General features: G+C 35.7%; 1 protein-coding gene across 4 annotated transcripts in view; it reads right to left on the bottom strand.

The window, feature by feature from the left end:
- Positions 1-15,538, bottom strand: part of Zeb2 (zinc finger E-box binding homeobox 2) — a 129,597-nt gene that overhangs the window by 3,859 nt on the left and 110,200 nt on the right. For all 4 annotated transcript variants that reach the window (XM_076866614.1, XM_076866615.2, XM_076866612.1 and 1 more), the window contains 5 exons: positions 13,255-13,443; positions 12,333-12,547; positions 9,561-9,669; positions 6,660-8,629; positions 5,006-5,186 (listed from right to left, as the gene is read on the bottom strand). In XM_076866614.1, the coding sequence (XP_076722729.1) occupies positions 5,006-5,186; positions 6,660-8,629; positions 9,561-9,669; positions 12,333-12,547; positions 13,255-13,443 (2,664 nt within the window). The remainder of the gene's footprint in view (positions 1-5,005; positions 5,187-6,659; positions 8,630-9,560; positions 9,670-12,332; positions 12,548-13,254; positions 13,444-15,538) is intronic.

Below are 15,538 nucleotides of genomic sequence, written 5' to 3'. Positions count from 1 at the left end.
TTCTACCAGTGTTTGGAACTTGAAACCAGTGCCAAGCCTAAACACATCTGGTTGATTCCAGGCCACAAATAGCACTGGAATGCCTTCAACACCTTCCATAGCTGCCATACTTAAAAGTTTATTTCCAAAATAGAACTGACAAAAAAAAAAAAAAATCAGCCTGATGCTCAAGAGTTAAAATCAGAAAAGTGTCACGTAGAACACTATTGTATCATACATGAAGCTGTGTGCTTCTATTTCCTAATACAAACATGCATTTCAGCAAATTAAATTAAAAGCTAGCATTAGTAGATTTAACCCCATTTTCATTTGCTAAGTGTCATATTATAAGATTAGGAACCCATTCTACACACTTCAGGTGTTCAGTTATATGGTGATATATAATCTCAATTAGTAATCAAATATCTTTAATAATGTTATTGAATGCCTTAGGCTTGCCACTATTTAGAAAATGCTATAGAATACTATGTGTTGTTTCATTAATGATCCTTATTTTACTGGAATGTCTGATATCAATTTAGTGATGATTAATGTGGTAAGGCATAATATTTAAGTAGGAATAAGTTATTTACCTGTAAGAAAAATTAAAAATCTATTTTTCTTTTTGGTGACTATTAGCTGTATTGGAAATTTAAAAAATTGTGCTACCTTATTTCAAGGCAGTTAAGAGTCTGAAGAAAACAAATCTAATTGAAACTCCACAAATACCATTCTTTAACTTTTGCAAAAAGATATTTTGAATGAAGTAAACTGGATAACAGAGAAATCCAATGGAGTGCCAAGAGTCTGGAGAGATAGCATGCTTTTCTATTTTATGAGACCACCATGGTGGGAAGGTAATCTAAAGGAAACAGAAGTGTATTTGAGAAAAAAGAGATTTTTGTGCCTTCCAGGGAACTTCAAGTTGCTATGTTATGAATTTGGTCTCTCTTGTGTCTACTTGTATTTTTAAAGAAATGATACTTCTGGGAGAAAAGATAAGATGTTTTTGTAGCACTAAGTAATTCATCCATTGGGACAGGATGACACAGTATTCAATAGGGGAGATGTGTTCGGGAACCTGATTGGGTTCAAATCCACCTTTTACAACTGCTTGTGATGAGGTCTCAGGTATGTTAACCTCTGAGGATCAGGGTTTTTGAAGGGAAAGGAAGATCTTTTGGGGGACCTAACTTGTGGGCTGGCCATAGGAGTAAAGGAGACAATGTTTGTACAATGTTCAGCACAAGGATTTCATAGTAAGCACTCAGTTAATATTAGATAATTTTATTCTTATTCATTAGTACATATTCAATAATTTCCCAGATTTTAGCAAAATGCATGCATCAGGGGCAGAGTACATGGAAGGAATAAATCTGAATGGAGAGAAAAGAAATTGTATATGAAAAATTAGCTGGTGCTTTAGTTGTAGTACCGTGCATGGGGCAAAATTGCCCTGCAACTTCTTTTGGATAATTAATGTCTCATGAGCTCAGAAGCACAAAAAGGTCAACCTGTTAGGTCACTTCATGGAGAAAATGTGTGAATCATTTTGAATGAACTTTACAGTCAACATGGCTCTCTCTTTTCCCAAGAAACAAACCACAGAGCAGTGTTGTGAGAGAGAACAAGCACTCACCAGTGAGTACAAGTTTCAAGATCTATTAGAAAAGCCGGGAGATGTCTGCTAAACCTGCAGTCCATCATATCACTATTCTATGGTTATAATTTTCAGAAAATTTATTCAATAAAATTCTCATAATAGAAATAAATTAATTCTGCATTATGAACTGACTAACTGAAAGAAAAAAAAAATGTTCAGCTATGATGCCATACAAAATATAGAATCTGGGAATAGGTGAGAGTTTTGACATGTACCTTACACCAAATAGTCTACTAATCTCCAGATGTTTCACTATTAAGTCTTTAATAAATTCAATTTAAATAGAAACTGACTTGGACATTCATCTCTTTTTAACATGTTTGATTGGTTTACCTGATTCAAAAATAGATGTCCTAGAATTAAATTTCCACATGAGCAAGATTCAGAAAAACATCCAAATTGATACTGGGTGAATCAAAACTTTTTTAAGGTAAGGTTTTTTCCTCTAATATCTAGGTTCATGATTCATCTCACAGCTAGAATGATAACTGAAGTTAACAATAGGGGAAGGTTTGTGGTATGAAAAAATTATCATATATCTGAGATACAGAATTGACTAATGATTTACTTAAAACTTAGACTTTACTCAAAAGTAGAAACAATTTTTATGACTTTTCTAAATAAGATGGATTTTAAAGCACTTACAACAATGTCTCATCAGAAAAAGCACTCAATAAATGTCAGATTGAATTTTAGTGGAGTACAAATGAGCTCTTGACAGTGCCTAACAGGAGTTCCAGTTTTTTTTTTAATTTTTTATTTTACAGTCCTTGTTTATGACAATTAATCCTATTAAATTCAACATTTACATATTTTTTCCTTTCTCTGACCCAGTCCCAGATCCCAAGAAAGCAAGTAAGCAATAAGCCATTGATAAGAATGAGTAAGCAATACATATGACTTTGGTATCTGCCTAGGAAATAAATTAAAATAGGTTGAGGCAAAAGAGCACAGGTCCTAAGAATAAGTAGCTCTTAATATTCTTTTTAATTTAAAAGATTCTATATGTAAAATTCTAGACAGATATAACAAACACACTTTATCAATGACACATTAATAATCAACACATAAAAATCAAATGACAATTCAACTTCATTTCCCAAACTTAGAATCAATCAGCCAAGAGTGTTCTCACTTACAATATTCATATTAATTCATTCTGAAAATATTACTACTGATTAATATAAACAAACACAAAGGCTGGTGGAGCCCAATAAGAATAGGAAAATGGACTGTATTTCCACACATATCCTAGTGATAGAAAATTCATAAAGAACTTCACTTGCATGGAACCTAATACACTGACAGTAGTAATGTCATGAGATGTTTGGCCAAGAGACCAAAAAGTTAACACACTGGAAACTTGACAAGCTGGGAAGCCGACCGAAGGATAATTAATCACAACTTTAGAGAAACCATTGGATGGTTAGCATCCTGTTGCTAGGCAATGTTTCTGGCAGCAGATCTCACATCTTAAAGAACTTGAACATTTTACTTTTTAAAATCGTTATTTTTTAAATTAGTTCATTAATTTGTTTGTCAACTTTTGGGTCTCTCAATTAGCTATATAGCTATGGGAGTTACAGACTATCTACTTTATAGGAAATAAGTATATTGACTGGATGTCAATATGTATGATAGCCCTCACTAAAATAAAAGTTTTGCACTCACCATGTAGTAAATGATAGAGTTTGCATATGGTCATATAATAAAACGATTCAGAGAAGGAAAGATGCCTTCAGTGAAGTGCCTAATGCTGCTGAACAATGAAATACAAAATATATTTGAAGTTGATTAAAATATGAAAGTAAATTCAGGTACGAAAATATCTTTACTCTGTAAATGCCTAAATAGGACTTAGTACTAAAGAAAATATCTATGATAAAAGACAAATGTAGGAAACTTTTGACATTTTATACATATCACTTGACTATCAGAACTGTCTGGATTTGCTATTGATTTGCATTGTCTTCAAAGTATCATTAATTGAACTTTAAAAATAATAACAAGGAATATCAGATCAGTGGGGGAAAAGAAAACTGGATTGGCTGGAGTAAGAGCAGTTATTTATCAGTTTTGTGTTCTTCACAAATACTCTCAACATTTGATTGACAGAACTCATCTATTTTTGTTGAAACTCTCAGCCTGATTACCGTTCATTTTGCTGACTCCAACACATGCCCAGTGAGGACTGAGGCATGCTGATGAGTACAAGTGTATCCAAAGGACAGCTCTCAACCTCCAACAGGGGACCATGTATGTAGGCAGTTAAAATAAAACAGGAACTACTCACAGTCCTATTCTTTTTTGCCTTGTCACTTTTCTCCCCAAACCATTAATTTTAGGTTGATTTTTCCCACTCCGTATTAAAATGGTTTAATGTGAGATGTTTTTCAACATTCTCCCCACCCCCTTTTTACCCTTTCCAATAATTGGATTGAGATTTTACATTCTTCCTTTCCTCATCCATGGCTAGTACAAGATGTAGATTTCTAGTAGAGAAGAACTGGAGAGGACTGGGAGGAGACTGAGTGTTCTATTCAGGGTAGGAAGAGGAGAAGGGAAGGCGGGACAGAGGCGGAGCTCAGCCACAGAGCTGCAAATCAGATAGATCATGGATTGGGGGAAATACTATTGCTTTATATTTTGGTACTTTGTCTTTTCTTTTTCTTTCTTTCTTTTTTTTTTTTTTAATTATCCAACTATCTCTTTACTTATAGGGACAAACGAGGCTACTGTCTTGTCAACTCTTTGTAATTAATTGTTCCTGATTAGTGATGCATGAATTGAAAATAAACTAATTAAATTTAGAAAGCAAACTTTAGTCTTCCAAATATAGGTAGACGAAGAAACCCATTTGATATTTTACTTTCTCTTATGATACTAACACTTTTAGTTGATTCTAAATGTAGTCAATTTATAAGAACCAAACAAAATCACCCCCAAACTGTGGCTTACTTGATGTTTGGGTGATAAAACTAATACATGATTGACTAGATTTAATGTTACATTTTTACATACAAATGTTCATCACAGTTTAAGAATTTGAAAATATTTTCAATAACTAGGCTGAGTCATGTCATTTCATTGTCCTGGCCATTTAAATATTCCTTTGCCGTGACTTATAAATTCGTTTTACAGATTAACTTGAAAGATATGAAGACAAGCACACTCATAAACACATGAATGATCCAATAAACAAGCAACAAAAAAGTCCTACTGAGCTAGGCAAAAGCATTATTTCTTCCTTGTTGAAGGTATCAGCATATGCTACATCTTATGTTGCACAAGTGTACTCATTAAATATTATGAAATGTACAGCAGGCCGGGAAGCTCTAACTAGCTAGTCAAAGTCACTCATACCTGTGTGTTCGTATTTATGTCGCAGAAGGGAACTGCTTTTCTGGAATGTCTTGTCACATAAGTCACATGCATACATGCCACTCTCTGTCTTCTTGATCTTCTTTCGAGACAGACAGGAATCGGAGTCTGTCATGTCATCTAGGCCTGACATGTAGTCTTGTGCTCCATCAAGCAATTCTCCCTGTGATATAATCACATAGTTCAACACAGTCTTTTTCTCTTTGTGTTTACAACAAACAACTCTGCATAGGCTGACATTTGGAAAACCTAAAAAATGTTTGCTATTTATCGATCTTGTTTTTTAAAAAAGTTATTTTCCCTGAACAATATACGAAGCCTCACATTTCAAGAAAAATATCAGCCTTCTCTGCCCTAAATGGTAGAGCTTACTATTTTCCAAGGATAGAAATGGTCAGCCCTGAAAGTGGAAAAAACATAAATTTTTCTAAAATCCTTCTTTTTCTATGCCAGGAAACATCCATGGGTGAACACTCACCATCAGAATTTGTGTTTTTTCCAGCATGCTTTACTTTAGAAATGATCTGTAGCTGTAGAAACTCCATTTTAATTGAATTTTATATTTAGGTACAAAATGTTATTATTATGCAATCTATTTAAATGTATGTCTACCAACTAAAAGCCTCAAGCTATATTTTTATATTTAATTTTCTAATTTGAAATAGGGAATATTAATAACACTTTTTATCAATGTTCTATCTATGTTAAAACAGCCTTCAGCATTGAGCAATAATGAATGTGGATCAGTAAATTATTAAATTTCTTGATATTTATTTTGTCTTGATCCAAAGGAGTGCAAACTTGCATGATAACATACATTTCCATTTGCTAGTCCACAGTTCAGTTTTCTTAGACTACGTTTGCACTAATTAATATTAGAGAAGATTAAATAGGCTTAAATACATTTACAAAGAGGGCAGATGTACTGTAAATTGGAATACTGGAACAGCTGTTACAGAGGTGTACTGCCACTTATGCTCCTGTTTTGCAAACAGGAATTAGACTGCATAATGCTAAAATGTACCCGCTTTTGTATTTGAAAAAAAAAACAAACATAATTATTTAGAAGTTTAAAGAATAGGTAATAAGTCATGTGGAATGTACAAAATATTTTTTAAATGTTTTTCAAAATAAACTCTTCACTATAATATAGTATATTTCAAATATATTGATGTTTTACTTGCAAATTGCAAACATCTTTAAGAGCGAGTGAGTGTTATAAACTTTAACTTTTAGGACATAGGTAAGTCCTACCAAAGTATTGTTATCAATATACATTTTTTAAAAGCAGGTGAGTCAACCTAAATAAACCTCAAAAACGTTTACATTTCTTATTTATTTTAATAGCAACTGTGCTTACAGAGAGAGCACTGTGTTCTACTTTCATCTATTTGCTTTCTAACCCACTTAGTTTTAGGTTCACATTCTTTTTTTAAGAGTCTTTTCTATTTCCCCCTGAGATTTTTTTCCTTTGTGCACATAATCTACATAATTTTTTAAAGTCTGTGGTACTGGGGATCAAACCTAGGGCATCACACTTAGTAAACAAGTGCTCTACCACTGAGCTACATCCCTAGCCCAACAATAATTTTTATCTCCTTTCTTTAGAGCAAAAAATCATGTGTCATCTCATTACCTGAAATCCTTGTTTCCGCTGGTACTTTCTCCTTTGCTGCATTTCAGCAAAGGTAGCTGCTCCAGTTGGGTAGGTATAGGCCATATGTGGTAGGAAGCTCATCTGATCCAGCCCCGGGTATGGTCGTAGCCCAGGGATACTGGTCTGGACTGGCGGCATGAAAGTGGCAGGGGGAAATGCGCTTTGTGGTGGAAGGGCTGTGTATAAAGGTTTGGCACTGAATGGGTTCATGCCGAACACTGGGTTAGTGCTTTTGTTGTCCAGATTATTTGAATTCGAAAACTCCTTCTTGATAAAAGTCAAGTTCAGAGGCTCATCTGAGTTTTCAGATGACGAAGAAACACTGTTATGGTCTAAATTTATGCTACTAGCTTTTGTTTTGTTCTTTGTGGCTATAATACTTTTGGGTTCCTTCATTTGTTTTGGTAATGACAAGTCCAAAGGCTCAGCCTGGAGCTCCTCAGAAGAGAAGCTGTTTGGAGTGTACGAACTACTGTGGGAGTTTTTAGAAGACGTGGAGGAAAGATTTAAGGGAGAAGGAGTGTTACTCCTTGAGTGGTCCAATTTTTCAACTGGTTTAATATTGGTAAAATGGGAAGATTTTGTTAGCCTGAGAGGAGGATCACAATTTGTCACACTGTTGTGGAGTTCTGCTATAGATGGTGATGTTATGGAGTCCATAGGCTTGACTGGAGACCTGGGTAGTAAAGAGTCTTTTGTGGGAGGGTTACTATTGGGTGCTAAGGGCTTGGAGTTCCTTTCCAGTGATGGTGACCTGGAATTTGAATACTGGTAGACTTTTCGTTGCTCAAACCATTCCTTCACAAATTCCTGAGGAAGGCCCACAGCAATGGAAATTTTCAGCAGTTCATCAGAGTTGGGCTCCATGTTCATAGCATAGTATGCTTTGAGTACAGACATGTGGTCCTTGTATGGGTTGATGGGGCTTGTCAGTCCTTTCTCAGAAAGTACAGATGACAAGAGGAGGGCTTTATTATCAACAAATACTCCAGCTTTGTTGGGGACTATGTTCTCATGAGGTTGCAGGACTGCCTTGATCTCTTCATTCATCTTACAAAGGTAACGTTCATGCTGATGCAAGGGAATGGGGCCAGGAAAACTTTCTTTACAGAACTGGCATGAAAATGGAGTGGATATGTTGTGGTTCTCAATCATTTTATCATCAGTGACCAAATCTATTAAAGTACGTAGCTTCTCTTTCTTTATATTACTGATCTGTCTCCTGGAGTCAGTAGTCAAGCTCTGGAGGCAAGCTTTGGCTTCATTGACTTTTTCTAAAGTATAGTCAATAATACTTTTAGTGGCACCATTATGACTCACTACTGGAAGACCAACAGGTGGAATATTAGGAGAAGTTACTCCTTGTTCCTCAGGTTGAGAACATGGGTCCTTCATGTGATAACCTTTCAACTTTGAAATCTCTTCAGCCTTGCAGTCCATTTTCTGTCTGGAAACCGTATTGTCCACAATCTGGAGAACCTTTTGTACCTCGCTTAAATTACTATTCATTGTGGGAAATCCGAGTAAAGGGGCTTCCATCCCTACACCTAAGTGCTGCATTGGACTCTGAGCAGACGGATGAACTCCTAAAGGGCTGGTGGCTCCAAGCCCACCATTCATAAAGGGACTAGTGCCACTGAACCCATGTGTGGCCATAAGAACTTTATAGTCATTGAAGTCTAGTGGTTCTGTTTTAATTTTCAGTAAGCCTGTTTGTTCAGACATACTAAGTGGTTTTCCATTCTCCAACTTGTTTCTTAACTGAGTAATGGCTGAATTAGTAGGAGAAGAAGAAACAGAATTAGGGGAAGAACCCGTCTTGATATTGTTTCTCATTCGGCCATTTACTGAGATTAAACCAATGCATTTCTTACTGCTGATGTGCGAACTGTAGGAACCCGAATGGGAGAAGCGTTTCTTGCAGTTTGGGCACTCGTAAGGTTTTTCACCTAAAATGATAATTAAAATTAAAGTTACATTTCCTTGATTAGGTAACAATTGCAGTTGTCTGCTGAGACAAGAATCTGTGAAAGCAAATGAAAAGAATACAATGGGGGTTCCTCTACATTCTAGGTGCTTATATTAGAATTATGTGACCATAAGCGCTTCTGGGCTTTATCTACCCTTGGAGGACATAATTCAAGATGTTAGCAGTGGAAGGTGAAGGCTATCTAGGCCTTTTTCTGCTAAGATCCCAAATCTTGTCTTGCCATCGGCAGCCTCCTATTTAAACAGAGTGTCAGATTAATGTGTGGTCAATAGCACAATAAAGATGTCACAGTATTTAAAGGGAAGTGTAGTCATGGCTTTAATCAACTCTGTGGAGATTCCATTGATTCTACCAATCCAACTAGTTCTTTGAATAGCATCCAATTTGGTAATAAAATGCTTGGCAGAGCTATCAAACTAGTTATAAAGAAGACATCTCAGTGGTAGGATATGGTTCTATGATACACAGTTCTTAGGAATCAAGGAGCATTTATCATACACAAGCTGTTATCCAAAATTCTTCAACGTTTTCTTTCATGTTTGGGTATCAAAAATGAGTGGCCTTCAGAGTTTGCCAGCTGACTTTCTTCAGGTCAGAAATACTTAATCTGGAGAAAGGGTTTTAGAAGGACAAAAAGGAGCCTCTAGATTTAGTAATAAATCAAAGCCTTTGTAATTTTTAAGAAGACTAAGCATTCCTCTTTTTTTTTTTTTATAAGACAGGGTTATGGGTGGTACCATAAGTCTACTTCATGAGGTACACATAGTTTATTAAATAAATGGGTAGTTCCAAAAAGCTACAAACAGGTCTGTGTGAAGTTTAAGTAATCTTTTAAAATTTCTTTTATTAAAAACAATGCAAATGTGAGTGCTAGCACCTCTGCTACTCACCACTGTGAATTCGCAGGTGCTCTTTCAGATGGTGTTTATACTTGAAGGCCTTGCCACACTCCGTGCACTTGAACTTGCGATTACCTGCTCCTTGGGTTAGCATTTGGTGCTATAAAAGGAGAAAGACTGTCATCAATTTTGTGCAGGAGGAACAAAGAAAATTTGTTACGAATATTTTTAAAAGGCCTCTATTTTTCAGACAGGCCAAAAGGTTTGAGTGCATGCTTATTTATCTGCCCAGTCTTTCAGAGTTGCAATAAAAGTGATAATGTTGGTAATAAAATTGGAACAAATAAAAAAAAAAGTGCTTTCACATGCTCATCCAAACACTCGCTTTACAATTATTTGTCATCTCTTTTTCAGAATGTTTCTTTGACCCTTGAGAAGGTATAATTGTAAAGATGTTTGTGTTTCTTTGTGTTTCTTTGTGTTTACTGCAAGATCTAAAATCTAAAGATTCCTTGCTAGAATGAAACAATTTTGTTGAGGAAAAAAAAAAAAGAAGTTCCCTAATAATAGTCTTAAAAAAAAAAAAAAGGCAAGGAAAAGAAAAAATAAAGAAAGCCTCACACACTAAAACAAAATATTATTGAACTTTCTGAATCAGGTTAGAAGTTTTTCTTATAATGAAGCAATCTGAAATGTAAAGAAGAGCAAAAAATAAATTAAATCCCCACATCAAAAACTCATAAACATTGACAACAAAAAATGTGGACTGTAAATACTTTTGTTACATGGTAAGTATGTTTAAATATTCCATTCATTGTGCTAGGAGCACATGTAAACCCTGTTTTCCTGATGTGTTGCCTATCAGATTTGTGTCATTATTAAATGTAAGAGACAACATCTTAGGTTATAACTGCTTGAGTAGTTTTATCACAGGCTAGTAGGAAAGACTTCAATGACGTTTCATTTTCCTTTTAGGTAGTGTGCAAAGGAGTAGGGATCAAAAGAAAAAAAAAGTTTGCTGAAAAGACAAGTTAAAAACAGTAGATATAATCAAACACAGCTGACCTTTTTGAACAAGGGGGGGAAAAAGCAGTGTGACTTAGAATTCTGGAGAAAAAAAATACAGTCATCTACTCTGGATGCTCAAGGTAGGAGGTCAGCCTTTTTCAAGCAGCAATGACACAAAAGCCTTTTGCAAAAAGACAGCACAGAAACGGTATGACAACTGCTAGGGTGTGCTGAATCTTCCCACATTCCTAGTGAGACAGATGGTGTTACATGGGACACAGGGAGGTTTGTTCAAACAGCAGCAACCTTCAAAGATCAAGCGGAGCCCAGCCCGCCGAGCGCCATTGAGGGACCAGCGCTCATATGTTGCTGAGTTGCATAAACAAACAGCAACAGCTGCTTTGTCTCCCCCCACAGCCCTCAGAGGACTACTATAAACTTTAGTTGTGCCACTGTTAATATGATACAATCATTTTAATTTACTAATTGTAAATGCCATGAGCAAATGAGGGGACTTTTCAACACCAAAGCTACCATTCATAATGCGCCAACACAATCACACTCCTGCATGTGAAATTTAAAGCAGTTATGCTAGATAAATATCTAGGCCTACCCCCGCTTTTTTTTCTTCCTGTAGTTTTGTGCATAGAAGCAAGGGAAGAAGACTGTTACATAAGTGAAACTATGCAAACATATTATTTTTCATAACTAATCTTTGAAAAACATTCAGGTGACAAGTCCAATCAGATGTAAATGGAATGATTTATATGAGCTATCCTGTTAAAACAGTAAAATAATAATGTAGCTTTATAATCATTGTTTGATTGTGTTTGCTGATTCCTATTTTCCTTATTCAAAGAACATAAAGCCCATAAGGAAAAATAAGAATTTTATGTAGAATATTATGCTTAATCATTTTTAAAACAGATATGGTATCAAGCTTATATAGGGCAATTCCAGTTCTGTAGGGCCAGTTATTGTGACTTATGATACACCACTTCTGTTACCATCTGAACACATCATAATATCAATTTGCGGAGTCAATTCTCCCAGGAGGACAGAAAGAGCAATTTTGCTGAGACATTTAAGGGATGCTGTGAATCAATCCTATTCAGTCATTTTAAGGATTTAAGAAGCTATGATTACCTGTACAAAACAGAATTCTTATTTTAAAACAAGTAAGTTAAAAGAAGCAGAACAATTGTAACATATCTAGCTACCAATGTGCACATCAACAAGGGATCATTTAAAATGTACACCCAACATCTTAATATTATTCCAATTATTATATATATACACATATATGCCATATTCCTTTTTTATTTCGCTTAAAATAGGTTTCATAAACTAGTAGCAACTCATAAAAAATATTCTAAGTGATTGAAAGTGTTATATGACAAATGAAAAGAAACACTTGTTTTATTATGACTTAGGTCCTATATTAAAAAAAATTCTAAGAAAAAGTAGGTGAAAAATGGAATTAAAATTGGTGAGATGTTTAATAATGTATAATTAAAATGCTACAATTTCATTCACTTTTTGTGGAACATAAAAATGAAACTAAAGTCAAGTTAAAGTGCAAATAAAATTTCTAAATTAGAAATTAACACACTCATTCGATCGTGAACATAAGACTATTAAATCATATTAGAAGAGACCATCAAAAAATCATTTAGACCTCAATTAAAGCTATTACCATTAAAAGATCTGCATCTTCAAAATGCCATGAAAAATTAATAATGATTGCCAATCAAAGCAATATCGTTTCTCTAAGGGGTTATTATAGAAAGAAATCACTTAAAACCAACCCCCCACCTGATCTGTCCCTGGCTTGTGCGTCACCATATGCCGCTCGAGCTGGGTGCGGTAGGCAAACGTGTAGCTACAAAGAGGGCAGGAAAAGTTCTCCTCATTCTTCTCGTGGCGGTACTTGATGTGCTCCTTCAGTGATGTCAAGCGCTTGTAGCCCCGGTCGCAGTAGGGGCAGGTCAGCAGTTGGGCAAAAGCATCTGGAGTTCCAGGTGGCAGGTCTGTAGCCGAGAGACGAGAGAGAGAGAAGCGGGCCAAAAGGTCAGTAAATCAATGGCAGCTAATGGGCTGACTGCCCGGGATGGTATGACAGGAATCACTGCAATCTGCTCCACCAGAGTGCCATCATTGCACCCGGCCTCCTCGCACACCAGTCCCCTTGCACACCCAGGACAGACTTGTCGGAATCAGCTCACACCGTGCCTGAAAATTAATTAATTACTTAAGCTTTTTTTTTTTTTTTTTGGAGGGGGGGGATTTAAACAGCTGATAAATGAGGAAATTCTTTTTAAGTGACTGACAGCTTCTATGAAAGCTTTAGCCACATATTACTCAGAAATTCACCGTGTGAAGGAGCTTTTCAGGTGTCAATAGAGAAGAACAAAAGGTGAGGGTCAGTGTTTCTAAACTTTTTTTTCCCTCAAAAGTAAAATATTTCAGAAAGATAGGAATACATTTAGATATTTTTATCTCTTAGAAATGGGCTCTAATTGTTCTTGTTCTTTATTGGATGTACAAATGACACAAATTTGCTGACAAAAAAATTTCACAATACCCTAAAATTACAGTTCTAATCTTTGCTCATGAAATTCCATGCCTCTGCAGCTGTTCTTCAAATTTTAAGGTAAACACCCAGGCATGTAGTGCATTTGTAATTGTAACAGCTGCAGAGGTCAGTGTAGTGGCTAAAAATGAATTACAGCCTCACCATTTTCTTCTTGCCCATTGGCCTCTGGCGTGCCAAGGCGAGACAGCTCCTCAGGGGCTTCTGGGTAAATAATGGCTGTGTCACTGCGCTGAAGGTACTCCTCAATGCTGACTGCATGGCCATCGCGTTCCTCCAGTTTTCTTTTGGCAAAGTATTCCTCAAAGTCTGATGTGCAATTTGCATTCTTAACTGAAATCATAAAAGGAAAAATGTCTTTTCAGGGCCTTCTTCCTCAGAGCCCACGTCCATCTACATCGTTGTTAGTAGCAAATGCTGACTTGCAATAAGACCACAAATACCTGGTTTATTTGTAAGAAGTATAGAAGATGACCAGTTAACTGATTACATGCTTATTGTTATACACAAAAAGAGGATACTTCACTTTAAGTTAAATAAGTTATTTTTTTTCTTCTGAGAATACTAGTCTGCATAATTCACAAAAAAAATGAAAGAAAATTTAAGATGTTTTTAGTAAAATTTAAAAGATCTAAGATCTTTTTTGTATGGCATTCTAAGATCCATAAACATGAGAGATAATATAAGCTCAAAGCTACTTTAGTGGTCTATATAAAACTTCCTTTTCTTTTAAGAAAAGTATATTTAATTTTTTATTGTCCACTAAACATCCCTAACCACAGATCCATCCGGTTGCTAAATATAAGCTTTTAACCCTCCACCCTCTGAATATCACAGACAGTCAGGAGTACATAGTCTGAGACAGATGTGAAAAGAAAGATATTCCTAGAGAGATAATAATGTGGACTTTGTTTTTAAAATAAAAATCACAGAATGTGGTAGTTTACCTTTCCCTAAAATTTGAATCTTCAGCTCAGTATTTTAAAACTGCTGAAAATAAAATTAAGCTCACAGCTGATAAAAATAAAATAAAAAGTAACAGAGGGAGTTAAGAAGCTGGCAATGCTGCTGTGTGATTTTGATATGGTTTTAACTTTTGCAATTATGACTCCATTCCCATGAAATGAATTATAGTTATAAACCAATTTTAGCAACTTATGTCATAAGACATTGTATACTTGAAACCTCTAGATGTGTTCCTGAATTAGTGTGGCTTAAATATCTTAGATAAATTTTTTATTCATAATACAGATTTGGGAGAGTAGCTATTACATTATTTTCTAACACACATAGGTGAAAAAAGTACTTTGCTACTAAAATAAGTGGTGGAATCTTACTATCAGGGTTTTGAGAGCAGTTAACTTTGGTTCCACTAGATTCTTCGCCTTACTTTCTCTGCCATAAACAGTGTTGATGTATTTGCCATACTAATTCTCCTTGACAAGTTACAGGGTGATGTTTGAACAGACAAGTCAATTTTTTTTTTTTGCTTTAATTGTTATGAACTTGTGGATTTTAAATGGGAAGAACAGAGAGTAGAACCTCCCATTAATTCAACATGTACTTAACTGAATGCCTAGTAAATGATAGGCATTGTGTCTTGCTCTGGTAAGCAAAGAACATGTTTAGTCTCATGCTTCTGGAAGCCATGAAAAAAAAATCAATACATCTGATATCATCTTGAAAATAAATACATTAAACTTGAAGAGATATTATGAAAGTTGTATAGAGGTTTAAAAAGAAGCAAGAGGGATCTGGTGTGGTCTAAGAGATCAAGATAAAGCATGAAAGGAGAAAGCATGAAGTTAGCTCACTTTGGAAGCTGGGAAAGCAGCTTGTGCAAGGTTGTGGTGCTGCAAGAAGTATAGACATTTCAGGATCTAAAAGGATATGCTGGAGTGCAGAGTGAAAGTGGAGCCTCAGGGTGTAAGGGTGAAGAGACCAGCTGGAATCGAACCTTGAAGTGGGCAATAGCTCTGTTAAGGATTGAGTTTTTATTCTAAGACAGACAGGAAGGTTTGAAGGGTATTAAGCAAAGAGGATGATTAGATAAAATGGTGGCTATTCTTCTTTTTTCAGTATTGGGCATTGAACTCAGGTATGCTCTACTACTGAGCTACATCCCCAGCCCTTTTTATATTACTATATTTTGAGACAGAATCTAACTTGCTGAGGCTGACCTTGCACTTGTTATCCTCCCGCCTCAGCTTCCTGAGTAGCTGGGGTTAACAGGTATGCACCACCAAGACCCCAGGTTTTTAAATGACAACTCTGGCTACAGTGTGATAGAGAGTGGAAGAGAAAAGTAGATTCTGGGAAATTAGTAGGGAGGCTCCTGCCCTAAAGCCAGGCAAATTGTAAAGGTTAAGTGATTGGGGATGGAGACGAAGAGAAGCAAATGGATTTGAGTCATAATAAAGAAGTAAAA

Source organism: Callospermophilus lateralis, chromosome 9 (genome assembly GCF_048772815.1).
Source record: "Callospermophilus lateralis isolate mCalLat2 chromosome 9, mCalLat2.hap1, whole genome shotgun sequence".
Classification (NCBI taxonomy): Eukaryota; Metazoa; Chordata; class Mammalia; order Rodentia; family Sciuridae; genus Callospermophilus; species Callospermophilus lateralis.
The sequence above is the reverse complement of the archived record's forward strand: the minus strand, read 5'-3'. Positions and strand labels throughout refer to the sequence as shown.